General features: G+C 38.9%; 1 protein-coding gene across 1 annotated transcript in view; it reads right to left on the bottom strand.

Annotated features, from left to right (window-relative positions):
- Thoc1 (THO complex 1) overlaps nt 1-22,812 on the bottom strand; it is a 37,786-nt gene extending 14,974 nt beyond the window's left edge. The window contains exons 1-11 of the mRNA XM_021214574.1: nt 22,575-22,812; nt 21,047-21,120; nt 20,902-20,962; nt 19,454-19,520; nt 16,649-16,767; nt 15,838-15,886; nt 15,220-15,315; nt 10,056-10,138; nt 8,554-8,627; nt 3,536-3,644; nt 1,286-1,417 (exon numbers count right to left, since the gene is read on the bottom strand). Of these exons, the coding sequence (XP_021070233.1) occupies nt 1,286-1,417; nt 3,536-3,644; nt 8,554-8,627; nt 10,056-10,138; nt 15,220-15,315; nt 15,838-15,886; nt 16,649-16,767; nt 19,454-19,520; nt 20,902-20,962; nt 21,047-21,120; nt 22,575-22,628 (918 nt within the window). The 5' untranslated portion in view covers nt 22,629-22,812. The remainder of the gene's footprint in view (nt 1-1,285; nt 1,418-3,535; nt 3,645-8,553; nt 8,628-10,055; nt 10,139-15,219; nt 15,316-15,837; nt 15,887-16,648; nt 16,768-19,453; nt 19,521-20,901; nt 20,963-21,046; nt 21,121-22,574) is intronic.
- Between the last annotated feature and the right edge of the window lie 399 nt (nt 22,813-23,211).

Here is a 23,211-nt window from a genome sequence, read left to right as displayed (position 1 = left end):
ACTCAGAAATCTGCCTGCCTCTGCCTCCAAAGGTGTGCGCCACCACCACCCGGCTGAGTAGTCAGTTTTCTGAACCGCTGAGTCATCTGTCCAGCCCCATAACTGAGTATTTTTGATGGTGATCTTTAACTTGAGTCCCCTAAACTTTGGAGTTTTAATTAGAGTGTGAATGGGAAGCTTTTCTCGAGGAAGCTTTTTTCTCACACTTTCATTTTCTCACTGTGTACACACATCATTATCAAGTAGTTTTGCATTTATATCAATCATGGCCCAAGAGCCCAAGTGTGAAGAAGTATTCTGACTTCTGGGAGAATACTTCTTTATGAGATTATAGGTGCTGCTTTATGAGATCATGGGTGGCATTATGTATGCAGTCATTGGGTAAGCAGATAGAAGACAAATCTATAGCTTTGTTATTCCCGAGTTGGTAACTTCCTATAAAATCATTGCTCTGGGCAGGTATCAGTAATATACGTTAAAGTTCTACAACAGTCCCAGTTCCCAGCAGTACGTGGCTATACTCTGGTCCAACAGGGAGCACACTTGGCCTCTTAGTTGCAATCAGTCAGTGTGGCCACCATCTGCTTTGGATACAGTCCCATGGGCCATGGCTTCAGTTTCACTCTCATAACTTGCTATTTCCTATTTATTCATTTAGTTAGTTAGTTTCTGAGACAGGATTTTTCTGTGTATCCCTGGCTGTGCTGGAACTCAATTCTCTAGAGCAGACTGGCCTCAAACTCAAAAACCGCCTATTTTTATCTCCCAAATGCTGGGATTAAAGGCATGTGCCACTACCACTGGGCATAATTTGTTTTTTCTGATTTATGAAAATATTTACTTCTGGAAGCACAGCCTTATTTTTGGTGTTCTCTTTATACTTGTCATTCCTATGTTTTCAGAAAAAGGAATGTAAGTCAAAACATAAACTCGATGTGCCATTTGAACAAAAATCACTGAAATGCATATAAAAACAGGGAACTTTAAAGCCCCTTAGTTTTAACTATATAATAAATGAATTGCAAAACTATTTTTACAAATGCAAATTATATCCTAACTAAAATTTAAAATATATACACTTCACAGTAATTAGGTACACTGGTTCTAAGGTAAGTCTTCTAAAGTGACTTAATGGAGAACAACATTGTTACTAAATTAGTCTTGTTCAAGTAAGAAATGGGAATCTCAAATTAAAACCAATCGTGGCTATAAGTACTACTGACTATGACCAGACTGCACGTTTAGGACAAAATGCCTCGCCTTCAGTGGCAAAGAAGCATCCTACCTTCTCACTCGTTAAAAACTTTGCGAAGTACACATGCTCTCCTCCTGTTTTCAATTCTTCCATCTTTTTCCTGGAGGCTTGAGTATCATCTAATTTATAACTTTTAAAAACAGCTAAAACTTCTTCAGAATACTGCAAAGAACAAAAAAGAGTTTCCTTTGACATTGTTATAAAAAATTCATTCGGTGATTTTCTGTATCAAATGCTTTAGAATTTACTCCTAGTTAACATATATAATGTAAGGGATATTTTCAAAAAGGCATAAAAAATTCTAACAGCAACATGGGGAGTAAAAGTACTTTTGAGTGAGATTTCTTAATATTTAAAAGCAGGAATAAACACTATTCCTCAAAAACTATAAGACTTCTGCAGCAAACAGAAAAGGATTTATTTTGATAGCATAAGCATTTCCCTTGAGTATCTGCTCAACCCTGTCTCTGGGATAAGAAAATATCAAGCTACTGAAATGTCTCATTTATGGCACAGTATCTATGCATACCCTCCTGTATAGTTCACTAAATCACCTCATACAAGTAGTATCTAATACAATGTAAATGCTATGAAGATACTTTTATAGGAAATCAGTCTGCATGTTTGTTAGTATAGGCAAATTTTCCAAATATTTTCAATCTATGGATGACTGATGTCATAGAACCTACAGATATGAAGAGATGATTATATATAAAAGTTTACCAGTGAGTTGTTTTGCTATGTGGCTATGATGTCATTGCATTCTAAAGACTCATGTTTATATGACAAACTAGTGCTGTGCTTGGGTTTCATCAGAGAAGCCTCTTATTGCAACAGGGATGGGAAATGGCTAAAATGTGAGAGTAAGTGACAGTTCAAGCCGTAAGGAGAACATACATGTCATTACCTCCAAATGCAGAGAACATGGTAGAAAGGGGTAGAAACATGGTAGAAAGGGGCTGAAAGATGTAAAGGTTAGAGGAGTAGGTGAGAAACGCAGCAAAAAGCTACCTTCTGGGTAGGACACAGATACTCAAGACCTCATCGCAGCTGTGGTTACCTGCACGGGACTGCACAGGACTGGGCCCGTCAGCACTTGATCATGGATTGGGGATGAACCCTTAAGCCCCCTTCCCTGCATGTCTGCTGGCAGCTAATGGTTGTTGGGGAGAACAGATCATTTTCTTCAGGGTATAGTCACTAATTCACTGCTACACTCCAGTAAGTAACTCCTCCCACATGCATACAAGCAAAGCTAATTAAACTTAGTTGGGTCAGATGCAGAAAGAAGTCATGAAAGAAGGAAGAGAACTTGCTGGGAAGGAAGGTTTGGGAGTGAGGGTGATAAAAAGGGATGAGGTAAAAATACCTAAAATTCATGTATTAAAACTGTTAAAGAACTTTGAAAAACTTAGCAGTAAAATTGATTGTTTAACCAGCTATGGAACCCTCAAAGCCATTTTATGTGCTAAGACTAACAAATCAATAAGATGGTAATTCAACAGAGAAGAAACTCCCTTATCTCATTCACCATTTGAATCTCAATTTAGAAGGTGACATTCCTCTAAGATAAATTAACACAGAACACTTACGTTGCTTTAAAACTTATCTATGTTTTTGATTTGAATCACAGTCTTCCATGTCTACAAGATATATATGGAGATTCTTTTAAGACAGGGTTGGCAAATGTTTTGTAAAGGTGTAGACAGCAAGTATTTTGGGCTTTGTGGCATGTATGTTGTCAGTTCAAATGCTCAACCTGCCACCACACTGTAGAAAACCCCAGATAAATGAACCTTCATGGCTGTAGTCCAACAAACCTTTTTACAAAGCAGACTGACTTGGTTTGGGGCTATAGTTTTATGGAGTCTGTTTTAATAGGACAACTAGAATAAAATAACAGTTGGGCAGGGCCAACTTTTTTCAAGCTTTCTCGCTTCTGTAGACTCTGCTCCCTACCTCTCAATACATATTGGTGTGTGCTCTTCAAAAGCACTTCAAATAGAGAAGACATCCTGAAACAAAATCATCACTTTATGTGGACAGCAATTACCATGAAAAATCGAGGCTTTAATGACTAACTTTTAAACCTAAAGCCACTTAAAAACTATACTACGAAAATCAGTGGCTAAGAATCAATTCACAACTTAATTTCTGTATATTACAGAATAGGTATGAAACCATCAGAGGGAGAGTTCCATAGTGAAAAGTATTTGAACAAGATAAAGTCTACCCCTGCCATTGTCGGAGAAATATCAGCTTCAGAGGTCTATGACTCACCTTGAGAAAAGTTTTCCAGGAAATCTTCTCATAGCATTGTACTGGGTTCCTGAAGTAATCCTGAAGTGACCAGAATTTTCTATACAGGTTGTAATCAATTGGAATAGAACTATAAAATAAATACTGTATTACATCACTTAAATTATTTGACAGACACAGAAGCTTATAAAAAGTTTCTATCCCCTAAAAAGTATACATTTAAAAAAAAATAATGACATAAACTTTTAGAAACAGTCTGAAGGGTTTGGAAAACATGATAGGAGTGGCTATGTGAAATTAGTTGGAAAAAGTCCTATGTGCAATATGTGGGCCATGTTTTACCATCTGTTTTATTGCACTACAGGGAAAAGGGCAAACATATGCTGAAAAACTGTCAGAATAAATGAGTTTCCTAGGCTACCCATGAGTAAGTACTATCCTGGAATGCCTTTCTAGACTTAAACCAAAGTAAACAGATAATGCCTATCCACCCACTACTCAAGGAAATGCTAGTACAAGACAAATATGTAAGGAACAATCAAGTTAGCATCACAAAGCAGGTCTTTTCTCCAGTGACTTCATTATGGCATTACTAATTTAACTTCTAATTTGTCTATGATACTATGTGGACCAGTGGATTCTTCCTAGGAAAAATGAAAGGTTACCTCTGGCAGAGAGAATCATGTCCATCTTTGTCTCAGTAACTAGAAGATCTAAATATAATTTAATGTTTGACACCAATAAGAATATTTTGTTTATTTAAGGGCTAGAGAGATGGTTCAGTGGTTAACAGTCCTTAGTGTCTTGCAGAGAACTGGAGGTCAGCTAGGCAGCTACATTAGGCATGTAAGGCAGCTAAAAACTGCACGAAACTTCAGTTGTAGGGGACTGGGACACCTCTCAAGCCTTCAGAGGCACCTGCACTCATGTGCACATATCTACACACACACACACATACATATAAAAGCAAATCCATTTTGAAAAGGGATCTTTGGTTTTTAGCTATTTTTCTTTGTGTGTGCATGTGTATGTGTGTTTATGATATATGTTGTCCTTGTGTGTGAGTGTAGGTACATGTGTGGACACTGGAAGACAACATGTTCGGATTAGGTCTTTGCTTTCCACTTTCTTCAAGGCAGAGTCTCTGTTGTTGTTTGCTGCAGTGTACACTAGGTTAGCTGGTCTGTGAGCTTTCAGGTATTCTCTTAGAGGAGTTCTGGGAGTACAGATGCGTGCTACAGTGCCTGGTTCTACATGGGTTCTGAGGATTCAAACTTAGGTCTCCACAATTTCTTCTCCTTATTTTCTTCTCCTTCTTTACTGGCTTTTCAGAATCAATTTCATTTATTTTTCTGTGGTACTGGGGGGAATCAAACTCAGCAAATACTTTGCCACTGAGATATGCCCCCTTTCCAGAGTAAATTTTCAAGCAGTATCAACACACTAAGAAACTTTGACAGTTGAGGCACTAAAACATCTCCCACTTGATGGTTATTTCCCCCTTGGCTGGATACATTCTTTCATGGCTAAATGAATTGGGTTTTTTGGTGTTGAGTATTGAATCTAGGGTTTGTGTTTGCCAGGTAAGAGCTTCACTGAGCTATACCTCCAGCTCTTCAGATAAACTTGGAAGCGTCTACACGCCAAATACCAATTTATTGTCCACTTGTACTGTTCTTTAGAAACTTACAGATTGCCCATTTACCCACACAAGGTATATTGATGTACATATGCACGCGCACGCGCGCACACACACACACACACACACACACACACTCACGCGCACAATGTTATGGAACAGAGGATTGAGCCCAGGATTTCATGCATGATAGGCAAGTACTCAACTACTGAGCTCCATCCTTTGCCTCATTTGTTTTTTGTTTTGTTTTGTTTTCTGAGACAGGGTTTCTCTTTGTAACCTTGGGGAACTGAACTCAGAGATCCACCTGCCTTGCCTTCCTCTGCTGGGATTAAAGGCGTGTGCCACCCCTACCCCCAGCTTTTTGCTATCTTTCCACCCACAAAATGGAAAAAAAGAACTGACTTCCACAAGGTGTCCTCTGATCTTTGTTTTTGTGTTCTGGCACATGCATATACATACACACTAAACAAATACACAAATGTAAAAGTACATAAACTCATCCATAGGGAAGTTGTTTAAATAGGATCTGGCATACTCTGAACCTTGGCTCTTCCCATCTCAGTCTCCCCAGCAGCTAGAATTATAGGCCTGTACCAGTAGACCCAACTTACATTTGTAAGCAATAACAAATCAGAGGTAAGAGTTACTGTCTAAAATAGAATGTCTGAAGTGAGATGCAGTCAAATCCAGACATCTGGGTATGAGGCAGGAAGGTCTCTTGAGCTTAGAATTTTAAGAATAGTATGGTCAACAAAGGAATATCCATCATAACATGAACAGCAAAACAATAGAATGTTACCTAAGTATCTTAAACTGAAATGTTTCAAAAATGATTTTTTAAAAAGTGTTGAATATTTTTGGTGTCATTATTTTGAGATAGTCTTACTATATTACTCAAGCTGCCCTCAAATTCAAGCCAGTCCTCTAGCCTAATCCTCTCTGGTTCTGGGATTATAGGTTTACACTAACATTCCTGGTTCACCGAACCATTTTACACAATCTTATACATTAATTTTAGTATAAAAATGTTTATTCAGGGGCTGGAGAGGTAGCTCAGAGGTTAAGAGGACTGGCTGCTCTTCCAGAGGACCTGGGTTCAATTCCCAGCATCCACATGGTGGCTTATGCATTGCTGTAGCTAAGAGTTCCAGGGGGGAAAAAAGAAAAACAAAACATTTATTTATTATCAAAATATCTAGCATAGACTCCACATTACAAATTTATGGGTAATATATTATGCTTTGTAATCCAGTTTTTGCTGTTATGGTGGTGGTTATTTCTATTTTTTGAGGCAGAGTCTCACAGGCTGGCCTGATACTTGCTATGTAAACCAAGTTACTAGCCTTGAACTCATAGAGATCCACTTGCTTTAGCTCCTAAAGGCTGGGATTAACGGTATGTGCCACCATGTCCAGCCATAAATTCAGTTCTTTTATTTTAGGTTTATTAGTTTTAATAGTGTGAGAGTTTTGCATATATGTATATGTACTATAAGGTCAGAAAAGGGCATCAGCTTCCCCTAGAACTGGAGTATTATATAGTTGTAAGCCACCATATAGGTGCTGGGAACCAAGCCTAGGTCCTCTATAAGAACAAGTACTCTCTACAGCTGAACTATCTCTCCAGCAGCTAAATTTACTTCTTAAGACTTAATTGGGGTGGGGGGGAAGGGGGGTGGGGGAGTGGGCTGGGTGGGGGACTAACTGGTAACTCAGTTACTCATCAAGAATTATAATTCTCGGGCTGGAGAGATGGCTCAGTGGTTAAGAACACCGACTGTTCTTCCAAAGGTCCTGAGTTCAAATCCCAGCAACCACATGGTGGCTCACAACCATCCATAATGAGATTCGGCACCCTTTTCTGGAGTGTCTGAAGACAGCTACAGTGTACTTACATATAATAATAAAAAAATCTTAAAAAAAAAAAAAAAAGAATTACAATTCTCCATACACTTTCCTCCTCCATTCATAAAATAATTTACAATAGACAAAGATAGCCAAGTGCCTGATTCTATTTAAAGAGTATTCTTGTGGTTGAGTTTATTTAGTTTTCTACTTACATATTTATTTGTTTGGTGTGTATGTACATGTGTATGCCATAGGACAAGTGGAGGGGTCCTTGGACAACTTGTACAAGTTAGTTCTCTCCACCCTCTGTGTCCTGGGGGTCAGTCAGGCCGTCAGAGCCGGCAGCAGGCACCTTTACTCACGGGCCATCTTTACCAGCCCTTTGGACTAGTTTATGGTCTCACAACAATAGACCTGAATGCAATAAGTAGTGACTAGCTAGCAGAGTATTTCTGAGATTCTATTTACACTTCAGATAACTCATTATAACTACTTTTGCCCAGTATTGCACAGACAGACCCTAAAGGTCCATTTTATCCATGATATATGTAAAGAAATTGGTCTCTATAAAGAGAGTAAACACAACTAGAATAATGAATAATGATTAGAACATGACTAGAAAATGAAGAGATACTTTTCTGTGTGCTTTACCATTTCCACTGTATGTTTCATCAGCAACTACAATGAAAAATACCAAGTGCCTTAGTAGACCATCATCTTTCTGAATGCTTTCAACAACCACAGTGAGTAGATGACACTGCTACATTTTAAAGGAACCAAAACTCAGTTGTAGGAAACCACTTGTTTAAGGTCATATGACTAGCAAGCAAGTACCAGAGTTAAATCTGGGAGTACATCACTTCTAAATGCTTCTTATGTGAATAAATGATCGAATTTGAAATCTGGGATATCAGAAACACCTCTCCCTTTCTGATCTTCTGGACAGTAATTATAGAAATTCTTTCCTTTACAACGGACAGTAGGGCCTATCGTTTCAGACATAGAAGGGTACTATTCTGACAGCCCAGGAAGATTTTGGTTTTCTGGTCCCCCTTCTCATCTTCTCATCACCTCTTCTAAATGAGCACTATGAAGAAACTACCTGCAACAAAGGCTCAGAACTCATAGAGTAAGAAAAGAAAGATAAGAAAAAGACTTGAAAAACTAAAAACAAGAAAAAATAGAAAGAAAAAGAGAAAGGGAGGTTTCTAATTCTTTGCATGCCGTTAAGTCAGTACACTTAACATGAGTACCAGGAACATAATTTAATGGAAGGGAGAAGAGAGGGGCTAAGGTTGCCATGGTTAGGGTATGTGTAAGATGAGCTGCTCAAACAGTTAAAAGTATCTGTCGATAATTTAGAAGGCAACTGATAACAGCCTACTAGTGATTCAGGATTTATCATTTTATTTAACACACACGAAGGGTATATAAGAAAATCCTATAAGCACGACTTCCTCCCTCCTTGTCTGTATCTTCATTTCAGTATTTGATATCTCATTAAAGGGTTATCTTTCTAAATCAGGACATCTTAAGATCTAAAAACTCACCACGTTGTCGGGGCTTCATCATCTCCCATTTCACCTTCTTCTACATCCATCCCTTCCTCTCTATCCTCAGTGTGCTGAATAAAACAAAACCAAACCCATTCTGTCATGAAGTAGCCATTGAGCAAAAGATGACATGTCATAGATTAAGTAATTTCTATATTGCTACACAATTATTATTAGGGAAGCCTAGATACAGTAATTGTTCAGACCTATAATCTTTAAGGCAATGGGTATTTTGGTTGACAGGAAACCAACAGTAGTATGACAATAACATAGCACGGTCATGTGTAAAGACATAAGATCTGCCTTATTTTCCAAATATTTTTTCATCACTGAAACAAATAGTATACTACTATTACTACTACTACTACTATTAAAGGATTGAAGCTAACGTGGGTGTTAATGCCGTAGAAAAATATACAGGCAGTCTTCCCTTGTCACTGGCAGTAATACATATGGATGTACTTTTTCTGAGAAGAACAAAATCTGAAATACATGTATACTTTGACTAAGCAATTTCACTTCTCCTAAGGAGATACATGTATGGGTTAGTAATTATAAACACAATCCACTGTAGTATGAACGATTTCTACTACTCCATATTCTCTGAGCTAGGAAGGTAACACAAGCCAGCAGTGGGAGATGAAGGCAGGAGGATCAGAGCACAGGTCATCTCCAGCTATAGAGTGAGTTCAAGGGCGGCTTGGGTATGTGAGAGCCTGGCTTAAAATTACAAAACAAAACAGATGATTTAAATGTCTACTGACAAGAAATCATGGTATATCCATTCTGGAATCTAATCTGTAATTAAACTGAAACATATCAGTTTAAAAAAGAAAATGAACTTAAGAACTTTATATAGTATATCATCTTATTTGGGAAAAATAACATTACTTTGTACAAGGACTCAAAAAAGTCTTAAAAGATTAGATGGAGAATATTAGGAGCAGTTAAAGAGATAATACACACTTATAGAAAACATGTAAAAACCATAAGTAATGTTCAAAGTGGCAAACACTTTCCCTCTATAGTTACCTTGTGGTTATGTACATGAAAGAACTGAGCACTTCTCTAACATTCACTTCAACAGAAGACAAGCTACTCAGTAACAACATAATCTAATTTTGATTATAGTCAATATCCTTTGAACTCCAAATACTGTTTGAAATTTTTATACATAATGCATACTACTTTAATATATTAATAATGAAGGGCCAAATGAGATCTCTCAGCTGGTAAATTCATCTGCTGTGCAAGCCTAGTTACCCAAATGCAATCCTTGAGATTCAAAGAGGAAGAAAGGTAGAACCAATTCCACAGAACTGTCTTCTAATTTCCATGTGTCCCTTCTCCACGTGCACATGTACAGACAAACTAACAAAAAACTTTGAATTAAGTTAAAGGTCTTCACATTTTTGGTGATTTAAAGACCCTATTTACATCAATTCTCTGAACTACAACGTCTAAGTATGCTTTGTAAGGAAGTTTCTTATCAGCCTTACCTTCTGACCCAGGGTGCTCTCCTGCTCATTGGTATTGAAAACAGTGACATTTTCCAGGTTAAACTGACTCTGCAAATTAAGACCTATGGAAAAGAGATTTTCATGCAAATGCAGTCAGTTTTCTGCCTGAGTCTCTTGAGTGCTAGAAATAGGCATGTGCTACTATACCAGGCTGAGTTAGTCCTTTTTATTCCCAAAATTCAAAACAAATACACATAATACATATAGTATTTAGAATTTTGCTAAAGCATTTATTTCAGTTTGATAGAATATAATGAATTAAAATACTATAAAGATGGCCAAACTATTTAGCTTTCTTTGTTCTGCCTGCTAAGCGTCTCACAATTACCATATCTTAGGTTCAGATTCTGGCTTTTATTTAGGGTCCAGATCTTACCTTTAACTACCATTCTGAAATACAAAGTTCTTTGGAAAAATGGATGACTCCAAGACTGGGAAAGGAAAAAAGAGATGAGCCTGGATAATCTAAACGATACTAAGAAAATCTGAATGAGCTCCCAGTGACAGAAACAGGAACTATGTGAGGAAAAAATAAATATTGTAAGAGCCCATGATTTGCTGAAGAATGATACCCTGGACTCAAATAGTACATAAACACAGAGTGTTTATTCTGCTGAAGTCCAGCATGTTGAGGTCTCCCATTACCAAGACAGAGAGACAACCAAATGAGCTAGCATGCCTGATTTAAAGTACATTAGGGAATTCTTGGGTAGGTGACCTTTATCTTGTTCCATTTCTAGGGACATTTCATTTCTAGGGCATAGGGGCTGGAAACTGTTGCTGGGGAGGTCTGGACCATATGACATTTATAATCTAAGGAATAAACTATCCACAGTTCATTTGGAAAGAGGTAACTAAACTAACATGCCAGCAAGGAGTCAACCTTCCCTTATGGAAGGATCATCACTAATAAACATAGGAAAAGTGAGAAAATTGCCATGATGCCCTAATAATATTCATATCAGGCAAGATCCACTGATGGATATTAGCAGACCAAGCTTAAGAAGAAAAGAAGACAATCTGTGTATTGTCTCAAAATATCATCCCTCCTCATAAGCATTATAGATCACAAAGGGAAAAGCTGCAATTCAAATAGGTGATACCATCTTAACTAAGCAATGAGTGATATTAACACTCCCAGTGTAAGACATGTCAACATCAACTTCTAAATGATGCTTTGAGAAGGTACATCAGTTTCCTCTGAGTTCTTAAAAAACCTAACTTTAATTCCTATGTGTTAAGTCACAAAAGATAAGAGAGACTAAGGGACTGTTGATTGGAGAAACTAGGGAACATGAAGATCCTGGAATAGAAAAGGGAAGTAGTGATCAAGGTGATGAAATTCTAACGTCTCCAGCTGGCAACCACTACTGTAGCAATGCATTTCTTAGTGTTAATAACTGTATTAGACACTAGTGATACTATATAACGGTATTCAGATATCTATACTATCCTTATAATTCTTGTCACAGAGAATTAGATGGGAAATTCAGTTGTTCTATTAGTAGCTTTGTTGGCCAAAAAAAAAAAAAAAGAAAAGAAAAGAAAAGAAAAGAAAAATCTAATAAATGGAGAAATCGCTTATCAAGCCGTACTTAAATCTACATCTTTAGACAACATTGAAAAACTGTAGCCTGGTGCCGAATTTTCTGGATGATGAAGGCTCTGATCTTAGAGGCACCATATACAAGCAATGAAAATCTTCTCAAGAAAGGTATCCATCCTGGGACTCAAAACTATTCTTCTCACTGGGCAGTGGTGGCGCATGCCTTTAATCCCAGCACTTAGGAGACAGAGGCAGGCAGATTTCTGAGTTCAAGGCCAGCCTGGTCTACAAAGTGAGTTCCAGGACAGCCAGGGCTATACAGAGAAACTCTGTCTTGAAAAAAACCAACCAACCAACCAACAAACAAACAAAAAAACCACACTGAAATGATCAGATGTAGACAAATGCTTACCATATTTTAAAACTAGAAAGCAAAGTTCAAAGTATCAACAGGGAGTAAAAAGCTAAAAAGTGAAAAGATCTCCCAGATATGAGAACCACATCGAAAGACTCAGAGTGTAATAGAGGCAGACAGACAGACATTCACACAGGAAGGCAAGCAGGTAAAATAAAAGACAAGACACTTGATGAGGTTTGGTCTGCTGCTATGTATTGTAATGGTAAATTCTGTACCCAAGGGGTAGGCCTGCAAGTGAATTCTCCTGTTTACAAGTGTGTGCAAACCTTGTTCCTTGATTTCAAACAACTGCTTACATAACAATGACTACAGCCAATTACTAGAGGGATTAGATGTAGTGGGTTACCTAGTTGGGGGTGGAGAAGAGTGGGGAGCCAGGAAGAGGAGGAGGAAGAAAAGGAGGAGAGGAGGATGCATCCATTAGGGGAGATGGACCATAGCACGTGGTCAGGAGAAACAGCAAGTATGGGATATACCATTGGGAAGATTGTCAGGCCAGCAATTAGAAGAGAAGATTGGGGATTAAGCACCCTCCCCAGTAACTGTCAAACCCAAATAAAATAACCATAGCATGAATTTCATTTATTTGTAAGCTAGTCAGGAGAAGCATAAAGTGGTTGTACTATTGATACAGCCAAAGAATAGATACATAACTGGAGATGCAAAATAAAAAAAGGCATTTATAAAATGTAAAGATGTCATCACCACAACTTTTAGAAGTGGTAAAAGACAAGAATCCAAATTTAAAATGTCAACAAATCCAAAGAATATTAGGTAAAAAGCAACCTACACATACATACATCATAGTAAAATCAAAGAACATCTTAAAAGCAGTGAAAAAATTATCTTTCAAAAGTTAGACATCTGATTAATCTATAGAACATAAGATGAGGGCCATGAAATGGCTTAGCTTGATAACATGAGTTCAATTCCCAGGACCCAATGGTAGGCTGGAACTGACTCCCATAAATTGTCCTTTGATCTCCATATATATACATGTACACACACACACACACACACACAGAGTTATAAAAAGTTTAAAAAGGCTGGGCGTGGTGGCACACACCTTTAATCCCAGCACTCGGGAGGCAGAGGCAGGCAGATTTCTGAGTTCGAAGCCAGCCTGGTCTACAGAGTGAGTTCCAGGACAGCCAAGGCTACACAGAGAAACCCTGTCTCGAAACACCAAAAATAAAAAAAAAAGTTTAAAAAGAACAACAAAGGCCGGGCCTGGTGGCGCAGGCCTTTAATCCCAGCACTCGGGAGGCAGAGGCAGGCGGATTTCTGAGTTCGAGGCCAGCCTGGTCTACCAAGTGACTTCCAGGACAGCCAGAGCTATACAGAGAAACCCTGTCTCGAAAAACCAAAAAAAAAAAAAAAAAAAAAAAAAAAAAAAAAAAAAAAAAAAAAAAAAAAGAACAACAAAGAATGAGAGACTAAATATTAAGATTATTACAAATGAAATGAAATCTATCTAGTACCAACCCAGCATTTTAAAGCCACTGAACTCATACAAGGATTACAGAGAAATTAAGATTTCATGAAAGAGATGTCATATATGATTATAGTTCTGTCTGGTTGTATGTTTGGTAGGTGTGTGTGTGTGTGTGTGTGTGTGTGTTAACTTGACATAAACTAAAGTCATCTGAGAAGAGGCAACCACAATTGAGAAAATGCCTCTCTAAGCTTGGCCTATAGGCAAGCCTATTGGCATCTTCTTAGTGGTTAATGGGGGACAGGGGGTGGGTGGGGCACTGTGGGCTGTGCCACTGCTGGCTGTGCAGCTCTAGTATCAGAGTATGTTAGAAAGCTGGGTATAGCAGTGGTGCATGCTTTTCATCCTAGCACTCAGGAGGCAGAAGCAGCGAGTTCAAGGCCAGCCCATTCTACATAGTGAGTTCCAAGACAGACAGAACTATATAGAGATCTTGTCTCAAAGGGGGAAAAAAAGGCAAAATGAGCAAGCCATAAGGAGCAATCCAGTAAGCAGCACTCCTCTACAGTTTGTGTCATTTCCTGCCTTTAGGTTCCTGCCTTGAGTTCTTGCCCTAAATTCTCTTAGTGATAGAGCGTGATGGAGTTTTAAGCTGAAATAAATCCTTTCCTCCCCAAGTTACTGTTGATGGTATTTATTGCAACATTAGAAATCCTAACTAAGACAAGTTCTGTATTAAAAAAAAAAAAAAAGACTAAGGGACAATGACCACAGATGAATGAAGGAGTATACACATAATAAAACTAACTAAGAAATGACTAAGAAAGAGAAAACCTAGACCTAGCATGACAAAAAGAAAGCACACAATCCACCATTAGCATATTCTATAAGCTTACTATAAGCATGTACCATTGTCTGCACATCACATTTTAATACAATCATCACAATAATATATTAAAGGCAGGGAAAAACCAAATCAAAGAGATACTAAATTCTAGTACATCTGAATAGATAAAGACAATTTTGGAGCCAAGCAATGGTTCCACAAGTATTTGCTTCATCATTATATTTATGTTGCATACTTTGCAATGAGTTACATTTCATAATAAAACATTGTGAAACAGGGGATGGAGAGACTGTCCTCCTGTTACAGAGGACAAAGCCACTACATAGGTGGCTTACAACCATCTGTAATGCCAGCTCCACAGGCAACATACACATGGCATGCATATGCACATGCATATACACAGGCAGGTAAAGCACTCATATGTATAAAATAACAGCTTTTTTGTTTAAAAAATTCTAAAATTGCAGAGGCAGGCGGATTTCTGCATTTGAGGCCAGCCTGGTCTACAAAGTGAGTTCTAGGACAGCCAGGACTATACAGAGAAACACTGTCTCGAAAAACAAAAAAACAAAAATCAAAAAAATTCTAAAATTAAAGGCATTTAATATGACTAAACAGGAATTACTGTAACAGAAAATGGAAACAGAATAGGCTTATATTCTGAAATTGAATATAGATTAATAGTTCATACCTACATATGATTCAGTAGCATACTGTTAATAAACTTTGAATTTAAGACTATCTATATCATACACAGAGGTGGTGAATTTATAAGAAAATAAAGCAATTTTCTATGCTTTCAATATTTTATGTTCAGTTTTCTTATTATGACAGATCTTACTCCATAAAAACTGGGAGAGATTTCCTTAAAAAAGAATATAATGTATAGAAACTTACCTGATTTCTCGGATAGAGGAAAAAGCCTGGCCAGAAAGAGCTGAATTCTTCCACAGAAAACTGTATTCTGAGATTTAGACAATCTTCTGAGGAGATCTAACAATGTTCAGAAATGAATAACACAGAAGAAATCATTTTATGTTTATTATAATTGTACCTGAATTTTTAACCATTTGCCCAGGATTTTCCTAAAGCAAGGGTCCTCAAAATGGAAGTAGCAGTCATTGTCAAAGAAAGTACTGTAAGTTAGAAGAAAAAAAAAATATGTGGACAAAAACCAATGAAAGTGAATGATGGGTTTTAATAAATAAAACTGTTAACTTAAAAACAAAGATCCTAATTCACTTTTAAGACATCTTCATTGCCCGACAGTGGTGGCACATGCCTTTAATCCCAGCACTTAGGAGGCAGAGGCAGGTGGATTTCTGAGTTTGAGGCCAGTATGGTTTTCAGAGTGAGTTCCAGGACAGCCAGGGCTACACAGAGAAACCCTGTCTCGAAAAACGAAAAAAAAAAAAAAAAAAGACATCTTCATTGTTAAATAATAAACCACCAACACCTATTCTTCTGGTCACGTTCAGTTTTAAAAGAATAATTTATTTAATACTGAGTACTTACCATTGCACATACGCAGTAAATAATTTTTGCCAGCAGAATAGAATGTATTCTGAAATTAAGACCAAAATTATTACTATACTTTGAAAGTTGCCCACTCCCTTCAATAAGTCATAGGAATTAAAACATTAAAGAGCACTAACGTATAAGAGTCTATTTCACTACTTTTACTTATTTCAAAGCATTTTCACTTGAATATGCATTAACAGCATAGCACTGAATAACTTGTAAACATCTAGAAGTGTGTGTGTTTGCTTTATCTTTAACACTTTGTTTTACATTTGTTTATTTTATGAGTGTTTTTCCTGCATCTATGTATGTGTACTATATGTGTGTATGGTATCTGCAAAAAAGCTAGAAGAGGTCATCAGACCACCTTGAACTGAGTTATGGATGATGGTAAGCCACCATGTGTGAGTGTTGGGAATTAAACCCAGGTTCTCTAAAGGAGTAACAAGCACTCTAAGCTGCTAAGCCATTCCCCAGCCTTCTTTATTTGTTTGAGACAGGTTCTCCCTGTGGATACCAGGCTAGCTTGGAACACAGCATTCCTACCTATACCTCATAACTTTACAATACCATGCCTGCTTGAAAGTATGTACTTTCAAGTTATTTAATAAGTTTTGTACCTCAAAATTTTCTCTGCATTTGATTCTTACTATTACATAATATATAATTCTTTCACAGGGACAGATGTTTTGGCAACCACCAGTATTAGAATTATTAGCAAATAAACTACAAACAAAACTATCTATCTTTTGAATTCTATCTCTATAGTGCTAGGATTATCAGGAAAGGAAACCAAGGCACTTACTGACTTCCAAGTAGCAACATTTTTTTCAACAAAAGTGAATATTGTGTCACACTGATCCAAAGGAAGGCAGTCTAAGACATCTCCCAATAGCACAAATGGTGTGGACGCAGTACAAACACCTACAAATGGGGTATAAATCAATGAATAGCTAGTGACACTGCCTTTCAGCCCAAGAAAGAGAATCCATGGACAGGCTATATCACAAAGTAATAATAAAGTGAAAGTTACTATATGCCTCTAAAATCAATGTCAGTAAAGAATGTTTCAAAAAATGAATGTTTCAGCCATTGAATAGAAGTTCAATAAGTATGTGTCAAGCTGAATTAAACATTATTTATGGACAAACTGGAAACACAAAACATAAAGTACTATTAATAATAATCTCTTTCAAAAATAAGATTTTTTTCACTGCAGAAAATTGTATTTAAGCCTTTATTTGCAGCTTAAGTAGACAAGTCCGTGTTTTCTAAAGTTCTAGGCATAGTTCCCAGTAAAGCCATCACCAATCTTAAGTAAATAATATAGCAAGTTAATGAACTAAGCACACAGTATAAACTGAGGAACAGGGAAAGGAAAACTTTTGGGGAACTTATCTAAGTATACTGGATAAATGAATGAACAAGTGAACTAATAAACTGCCTACACAAAAGTTTAATAAGTAAATAAAAATTTAGGAAGTTAGATTTACAAAACAGCTCACTTTGACACTGGAAAACCATTTTTACCTTGTGTGCTCTAGGTATATAAAGAAAGTATCAAAAGAATATGTGATACAAATGATACTTAACAGGTTCAAAGGTCATTTTCACATATATTATTTAAATTAATCACAGGGTTAAGAAATATTAATGAACTGCTTTTAATTTTTACTTTCTGAAAATATTTAATAAGGTCTCATCATGTATCAGGCTCTATGTGCCTATGTCCTGTGTTTAAAGTCTTTTAAGCCAATCTTATATTGGCACTGATACATTTTTACAAAAGATTTATTTATTTTATATGTATGTATGTGCCTGAGTAAACGTATGTGCGCCCCGTGTGTACAGTGCTGCAAAGGCCAGAAGAGGCTTGCATAGCCTATGGAGCTGGAGTTAAAGGTAGGTAGTAGCCTGTCATAGATGTTGGAACTGAACATAGGACCTCTGTAAGAGCATCAAGTAATCTTAGCCAATGAGCCATCTTCCAGTGCCCCAGTGCTGGTTTTTTGTTTTGTTTTGTTTTAATTTCTGCCCAGTTTTTCTGCTAGCAGTCTACCCCAATGTACTTACTCTTCTCTGTATGAGATATACCGGCCTTTAACCCACAAATCTTATATCCTTTGCCATTCTCATCTCATATAATTTTCTAGCTATGCTGAACTTGGCTTTTGATTATCTATTTCCTTCTCTATTTCTGGCAAACTTTATTTCTATTTGTAGGCCAGATCTTCTTTTTTTCATTTTTTTTTTTGTCTCCAATTTCTGATTGATTCAGCCTTACAAGTGCTGGATAATAGGTATGTGTCACAGATCCAAACTCATCTTACTTTTTTAAATTTTTCCTAATTTCTTTACATATTTAATTTAGAGAGCCACTCTCACTTCATTATATTCAACAAACTCTAACCATAGCACTTACAGCACAGTGAGACGGTCACACGTCTGTCCTCCATAGCACTGAGACAGTCACACGTCTGTCCTCCATAGCACTTACAGCACAGGGAGACGGTCACATGTCTGTCCTCCATAGCACTTACAGCACAGGGAGACGGTCACATGTCTGTCCTCCATAGCACTGAGACAGTCACACGTCTGTTCTCCACAGCACTTACAGCACAGGGAGACAGTCACACACGTCTGTCCTCCACAGCACTTACAGCACAGGGAGACGGTCACACGTCTGTCCTCCATAGCACTGAGACAGTCACACGTCTGTTCTCCATAGCACTTACAGCACAGGGAGACGGTCACACACATCTGTCCTCCACAGCACNGTCTGTCCTCCATAGCACTGAGACAGTCACACGTCTGTTCTCCATAGCACTTACAGCACAGGGAGACGGTCACACACATCTGTCCTCCACAGCACTTACAGCACAGGGAGACAGTCACACACGTCTGTCCTCCACAGCACTTACAGCACAGGGAGACGGTCACATGTCTGTCCTCCAAAGCACTGAGATAGTCACACGTCTGTCCTCCATAGCACTTACAGCACAGGGAGACACGGTCACACGTCTGTCCTCCACAGCACTTACAGCACAGGGAGACGGTCACACGTCTGTCCTCCACAGCACTGAGACAGTCACACGTCTGTCCTCCATAGCACTTACAGCACAGGGAGACGGTCACACGTCTGTCCTCCATAGCACTTACAGCACAGTGAGATGGTCACACGTCTGTCCTCCATAGCACTGAAACAGTCACATGTCTGTCCTCCACAGCACTTACAGCACAGGGAGACAGTCACATGTCTGTCCTCCATTACCCAGTAGATTCTTACACTGAATCTCCGAATCCTAACTTAGTTCATGCATACAATAAATGCTCACTAAGTACTTATATATGATTAAAACACTTGAAAAACAAACTGTAAATGTACATGGCATAATAGAGATGAGAAATAAGTAGGAACTTATTCTTGGCAAAGGTAGGAGTCAAACAATGAACAGGGGCTGTCAATGTAGGTTGGTGGTAGAACAGCATGCATGAGGCCGTATGTTTGGTCTATAGCAACACACATAAAAAATGAACAAAACCAGAGAGAGGTAGAGGTATGACAGGTCAGATCTAAAACAACTTTAGAAAGAAACAGGAAAATACTTACTTTCAGTTACTCCCCCAATAGCAAGAGAAATAATAGCTAAAACGTTCTCGCATGCGGAATGATTTATCTACCAACAGAGAAACAAGTTTATTTAGAAGCATGATTTGTACTAATTTGTTAACAATAAAGACAAGTTCTATGAAATTAAGCAGTCATACAAACAGGAATAAAAATATCTTACACAAAGTTATTTTGTAAGATGAAAAACCATGAACAGTAATATACACACTACAGAAGTATATCAAGCAGTAAAGAGTGAGTCAATCAAAACCCACCTTGGGAAATGTTAACTTTTGCATGACTAAGGTTACAAGATTATTGGGTACAGAAGTTCTAAGGTTGTGGGTAAAAGGCAACAGCAGGACAAAAGCAGGGCCTGGATTGAATCCATATCAACACTGCAGACTTCGCAGAGGGCCTTCTGCAGGAAGGTAACCATAAGAAAAGTGACTTTCTCAGCACCTCATAACAGAGAAGTGATTAAGGGTGAAAAAAAGATCAATTGGTCTGACCCAGAATTATCTGAAAAAAAGAGGGGGGAGGGATACTATATTATGATCATCAGAAGAGAATCTACCACCATGGGACCCAATTTCTGCTTAATCAAATATAAATGTTAAAAATTTTTCTTTCATTCATTGATCCATGCTAAAGGCAATATTTAGATTCTTCATGGTTAAATTTCTTCAGCAGGGTTAAACAAGCCTTAGTTATTTATGTATGCTTATAGCTGAGGAAAAATCCCACAAGAAAATGAGGACATGGAATCCTTGCTCTATGCTTAACATCTTTGGACTAGACCACTTATGCCATTATACAGTGTGTCATCATTTATATAACAAAGTGAGACTCTACTTTGAAAACTGCATTTTAAAAACTGTATTTTGTATACCTGTGTGTGTTCTGTATGGAGGTCAGAGGACAACCTGCAGGAGTCCTCTCCTTCCAACATGTAGGATCTAGAGACCAGAGTCAGGACATGGCGCGCTGTAGCAAGCCAAGTGCCTTGAGCTGCTGAGGCATCTCCCTGAGGCAGTCTTTACTTCTTGCTCTTTTGGGTTTTTTTGTTTGGTTTGGTTTGGTTTGGTTTTTCGAGACAGGGTTTCTCTGTGTAGCCCTGGCTGTCCTGGAACTCACTTTGTAGACCAGGTTGGCCTCGAACTCAGAAATCAGCCTGCCTCTGCCTCCTGAGTGCTGGGATTAGAGGCGTGCACCACCATGCCTGGCTCTACTTCTTGCTCTTTAAGACTGAATGTCAAATCTTTTCTTATCATCAAAGCCTTAAACTGTGCCTGAGACATCAAGAGCCTATGCAGTTTCTCAAAGGCAGAATTCTCATGCTCAGAAAACATGTCATGTTTAATATCCATTCTAATAATAAAGCAATTTTTAATAAGTCATGTTATTAAACATGCATATTTTAAGAAATAAAGGGGGAAAATACTTACAATTTCTTCTTCCAGAACACCTCTGAAAGCTTGGTCAAGGGTACATTTTTTTTCATTTTCACTATTAAAAACATAAAATACCTTCATTTCACAAATAGTTCACAAACATTCATGGAGTCCTCTTTTCATGGACAGTGTGCTTTACCTGCCAGGTAACTGACTGAAGGCAGTCAACAACGGCTTGATATTTTTGTTATTCAAGGCCTCTCTGGTAGATTTCTACAAAAATAAAAATGACAAATAAGTAGAAAGCTTTGGCTGTTTATGAAAATTTACCATTCATCAATTATAAGTCTTTCTAACTAAAAAAAAATGTTTTAAACTGGGAAATATTTTCTGCCAGTCATTCTTTATTAACTTTTATTTCTAGGGCCACTTAATGATCGTGATCCTTATCCCATAAAACCTGGCAAGAGCTAACTAAACATTTGCGTCATAGGTTTCCCTTTCATATGTATCACACCCATCCACGTTTCCTGCTTTAAAAAATCCTTGCTAAGTTTGATGGGGTATCCTGCAACCAGTGCTGGGGAAACATCAGCTTGATGTTTAAGTTCAACCAGAATGCTTTGAGTTCCAGTCTAGCCTAGGCTACATAACAAAACCCTGACTAAACAACAACAATCCCAACGACAATACCACACAGCAAAGCTTGAGAACTACTAATCTAAATGCTGTAGTTCAGTAGTGGAGTTCTTTGCTAGGCACATTCTACCCCCAGGACGGAGGAAAGGGGGTGGAGGGAGATGTTCCTTTCTTGGCTACTATAACAGATGAAAACGTTTCTTAAACAAGGCATAATCTCTCAAAACCAAACACCTTGAAAAGCAGAAAACGGTGAAGACAACTACTGATTATGAAGAAGCTCTTTTCTCTCACATAACTTTCCTTCTGGCATCATTACAACTACCTGAACACAGTTAAATATCTAAGTCGAAACGTGCATGTAACAAATGGTAACGACTATGGGCCCAACAGCTTGTAAGAGCGTTCTTCATACACATATTGCTGTGATGGGCAACAGAAAAGGGAGAAAAACGAGAAAAGTCAGTCAATGCAATTTTGTTTTTTGAGGGGTGTCTTAGTTTCTAGCTCATGCACGAGAGACCAAAAAAATTAACTTTTAGTGTTATTCAGACACATAGACCATCATCAAGGTGTTTTCTAATTGCTCAACAACCCTTTCCCAAACAGGCAAAAACCAAACAGCAGGTGGTAACTCTTTCCAGTTGGTAACCCTTCCCAAGGTGGAGGGTTTGCCTCTTCCCGCTTAGGAGCTCCTTATCCATCTCTGGATGAAATGAGCAAGGCGAAACGGGGTAAACTGGCTGCTAGATTGGCACCGGGCAGTGCAGGAGGCGGGGTGGAAACAGACTCCGGGGCTCCTGCCTGAGAAACCCGCTCCGCCCAGCTAGCAGATGAGCTGAAGCTGACTGAGGCAGCCTGTGGGTGAGCTTTCCACGCCCGCCCGCAGGACCACGGTAAGGACCAGGGCTCTCGGGACTCGCCAGCGGAGGCGCAGAGGACAGCAGCCAGTGCGCCTATCCCTTAATGTCAGTCCCGGAAGGGGCCAGGAGCGGACCCGGCGGCCAAAATCCTTCAGTCCCTTCAGCGAGAGAAAGGGAAAGAATAGCGCCAGGTCAGAACCACGGCCTTCGGCCCCCCCAGCTCACCGTAAATCGCGTCCGCGCCTCGGGCAAACTGAAAAGCGCCGGCGTCGGAGACATCTTGGTTGCGCGTGCCCACCACCGCACTGCGGCGCCCAGTGATGACGTCAGGTTGGGAGCAACAAGACGGCGAGGCTAGAGTGGTCAGCGGTGAGCATCTCCGGTGCGATGTGGCTCAGCCATGTGACTCGTAGGCCGGGCTCTGGGACGACGCTAGGAGTGGAGCGGCCTAGGGTGCCTCGTGTTGTCAGCTCCGCCCAGGGCACGGACAAGGCTGGTGTTCCTAGCGGGCGAATGACGGCTCGGTGCCGCTTCAGGGGCGGTGCCGGAAGGGTTGCGCTCGCGGGAAGCCGCAGAAGTGGCTTGCTTTGTAGAAGGAGCGACACTGCGGTGGCATTTAACGCCCCCTCCCCACCCCCTACTCACTCGGTCTTCCGGGAAGTCTGAGTGCCAGAGAGGTGACAGATCCCGGGTTTGTCTGACAGCCGGGTGGCCCATGGATCCTGAAGTTCTGGGAAGTAACACCCGTTTCACAGAGCTGTCATAAAGAATGGTCTACAGACTGAGTTCCAGGACAGCCAGGGCTACTATACAGAGAAACCCTGTCTCAAAAGAGAGAGAGAGAGAGAGAGAGAGAGAGAGA

Source organism: Mus pahari, chromosome 15 (genome assembly GCF_900095145.1).
Source record: "Mus pahari chromosome 15, PAHARI_EIJ_v1.1, whole genome shotgun sequence".
NCBI lineage: Eukaryota > Metazoa > Chordata > Mammalia > Rodentia > Muridae > Mus > Mus pahari.
Note: the sequence above shows the minus strand (reverse complement) of the source record. Positions and strands in the feature narration are given on the sequence as shown.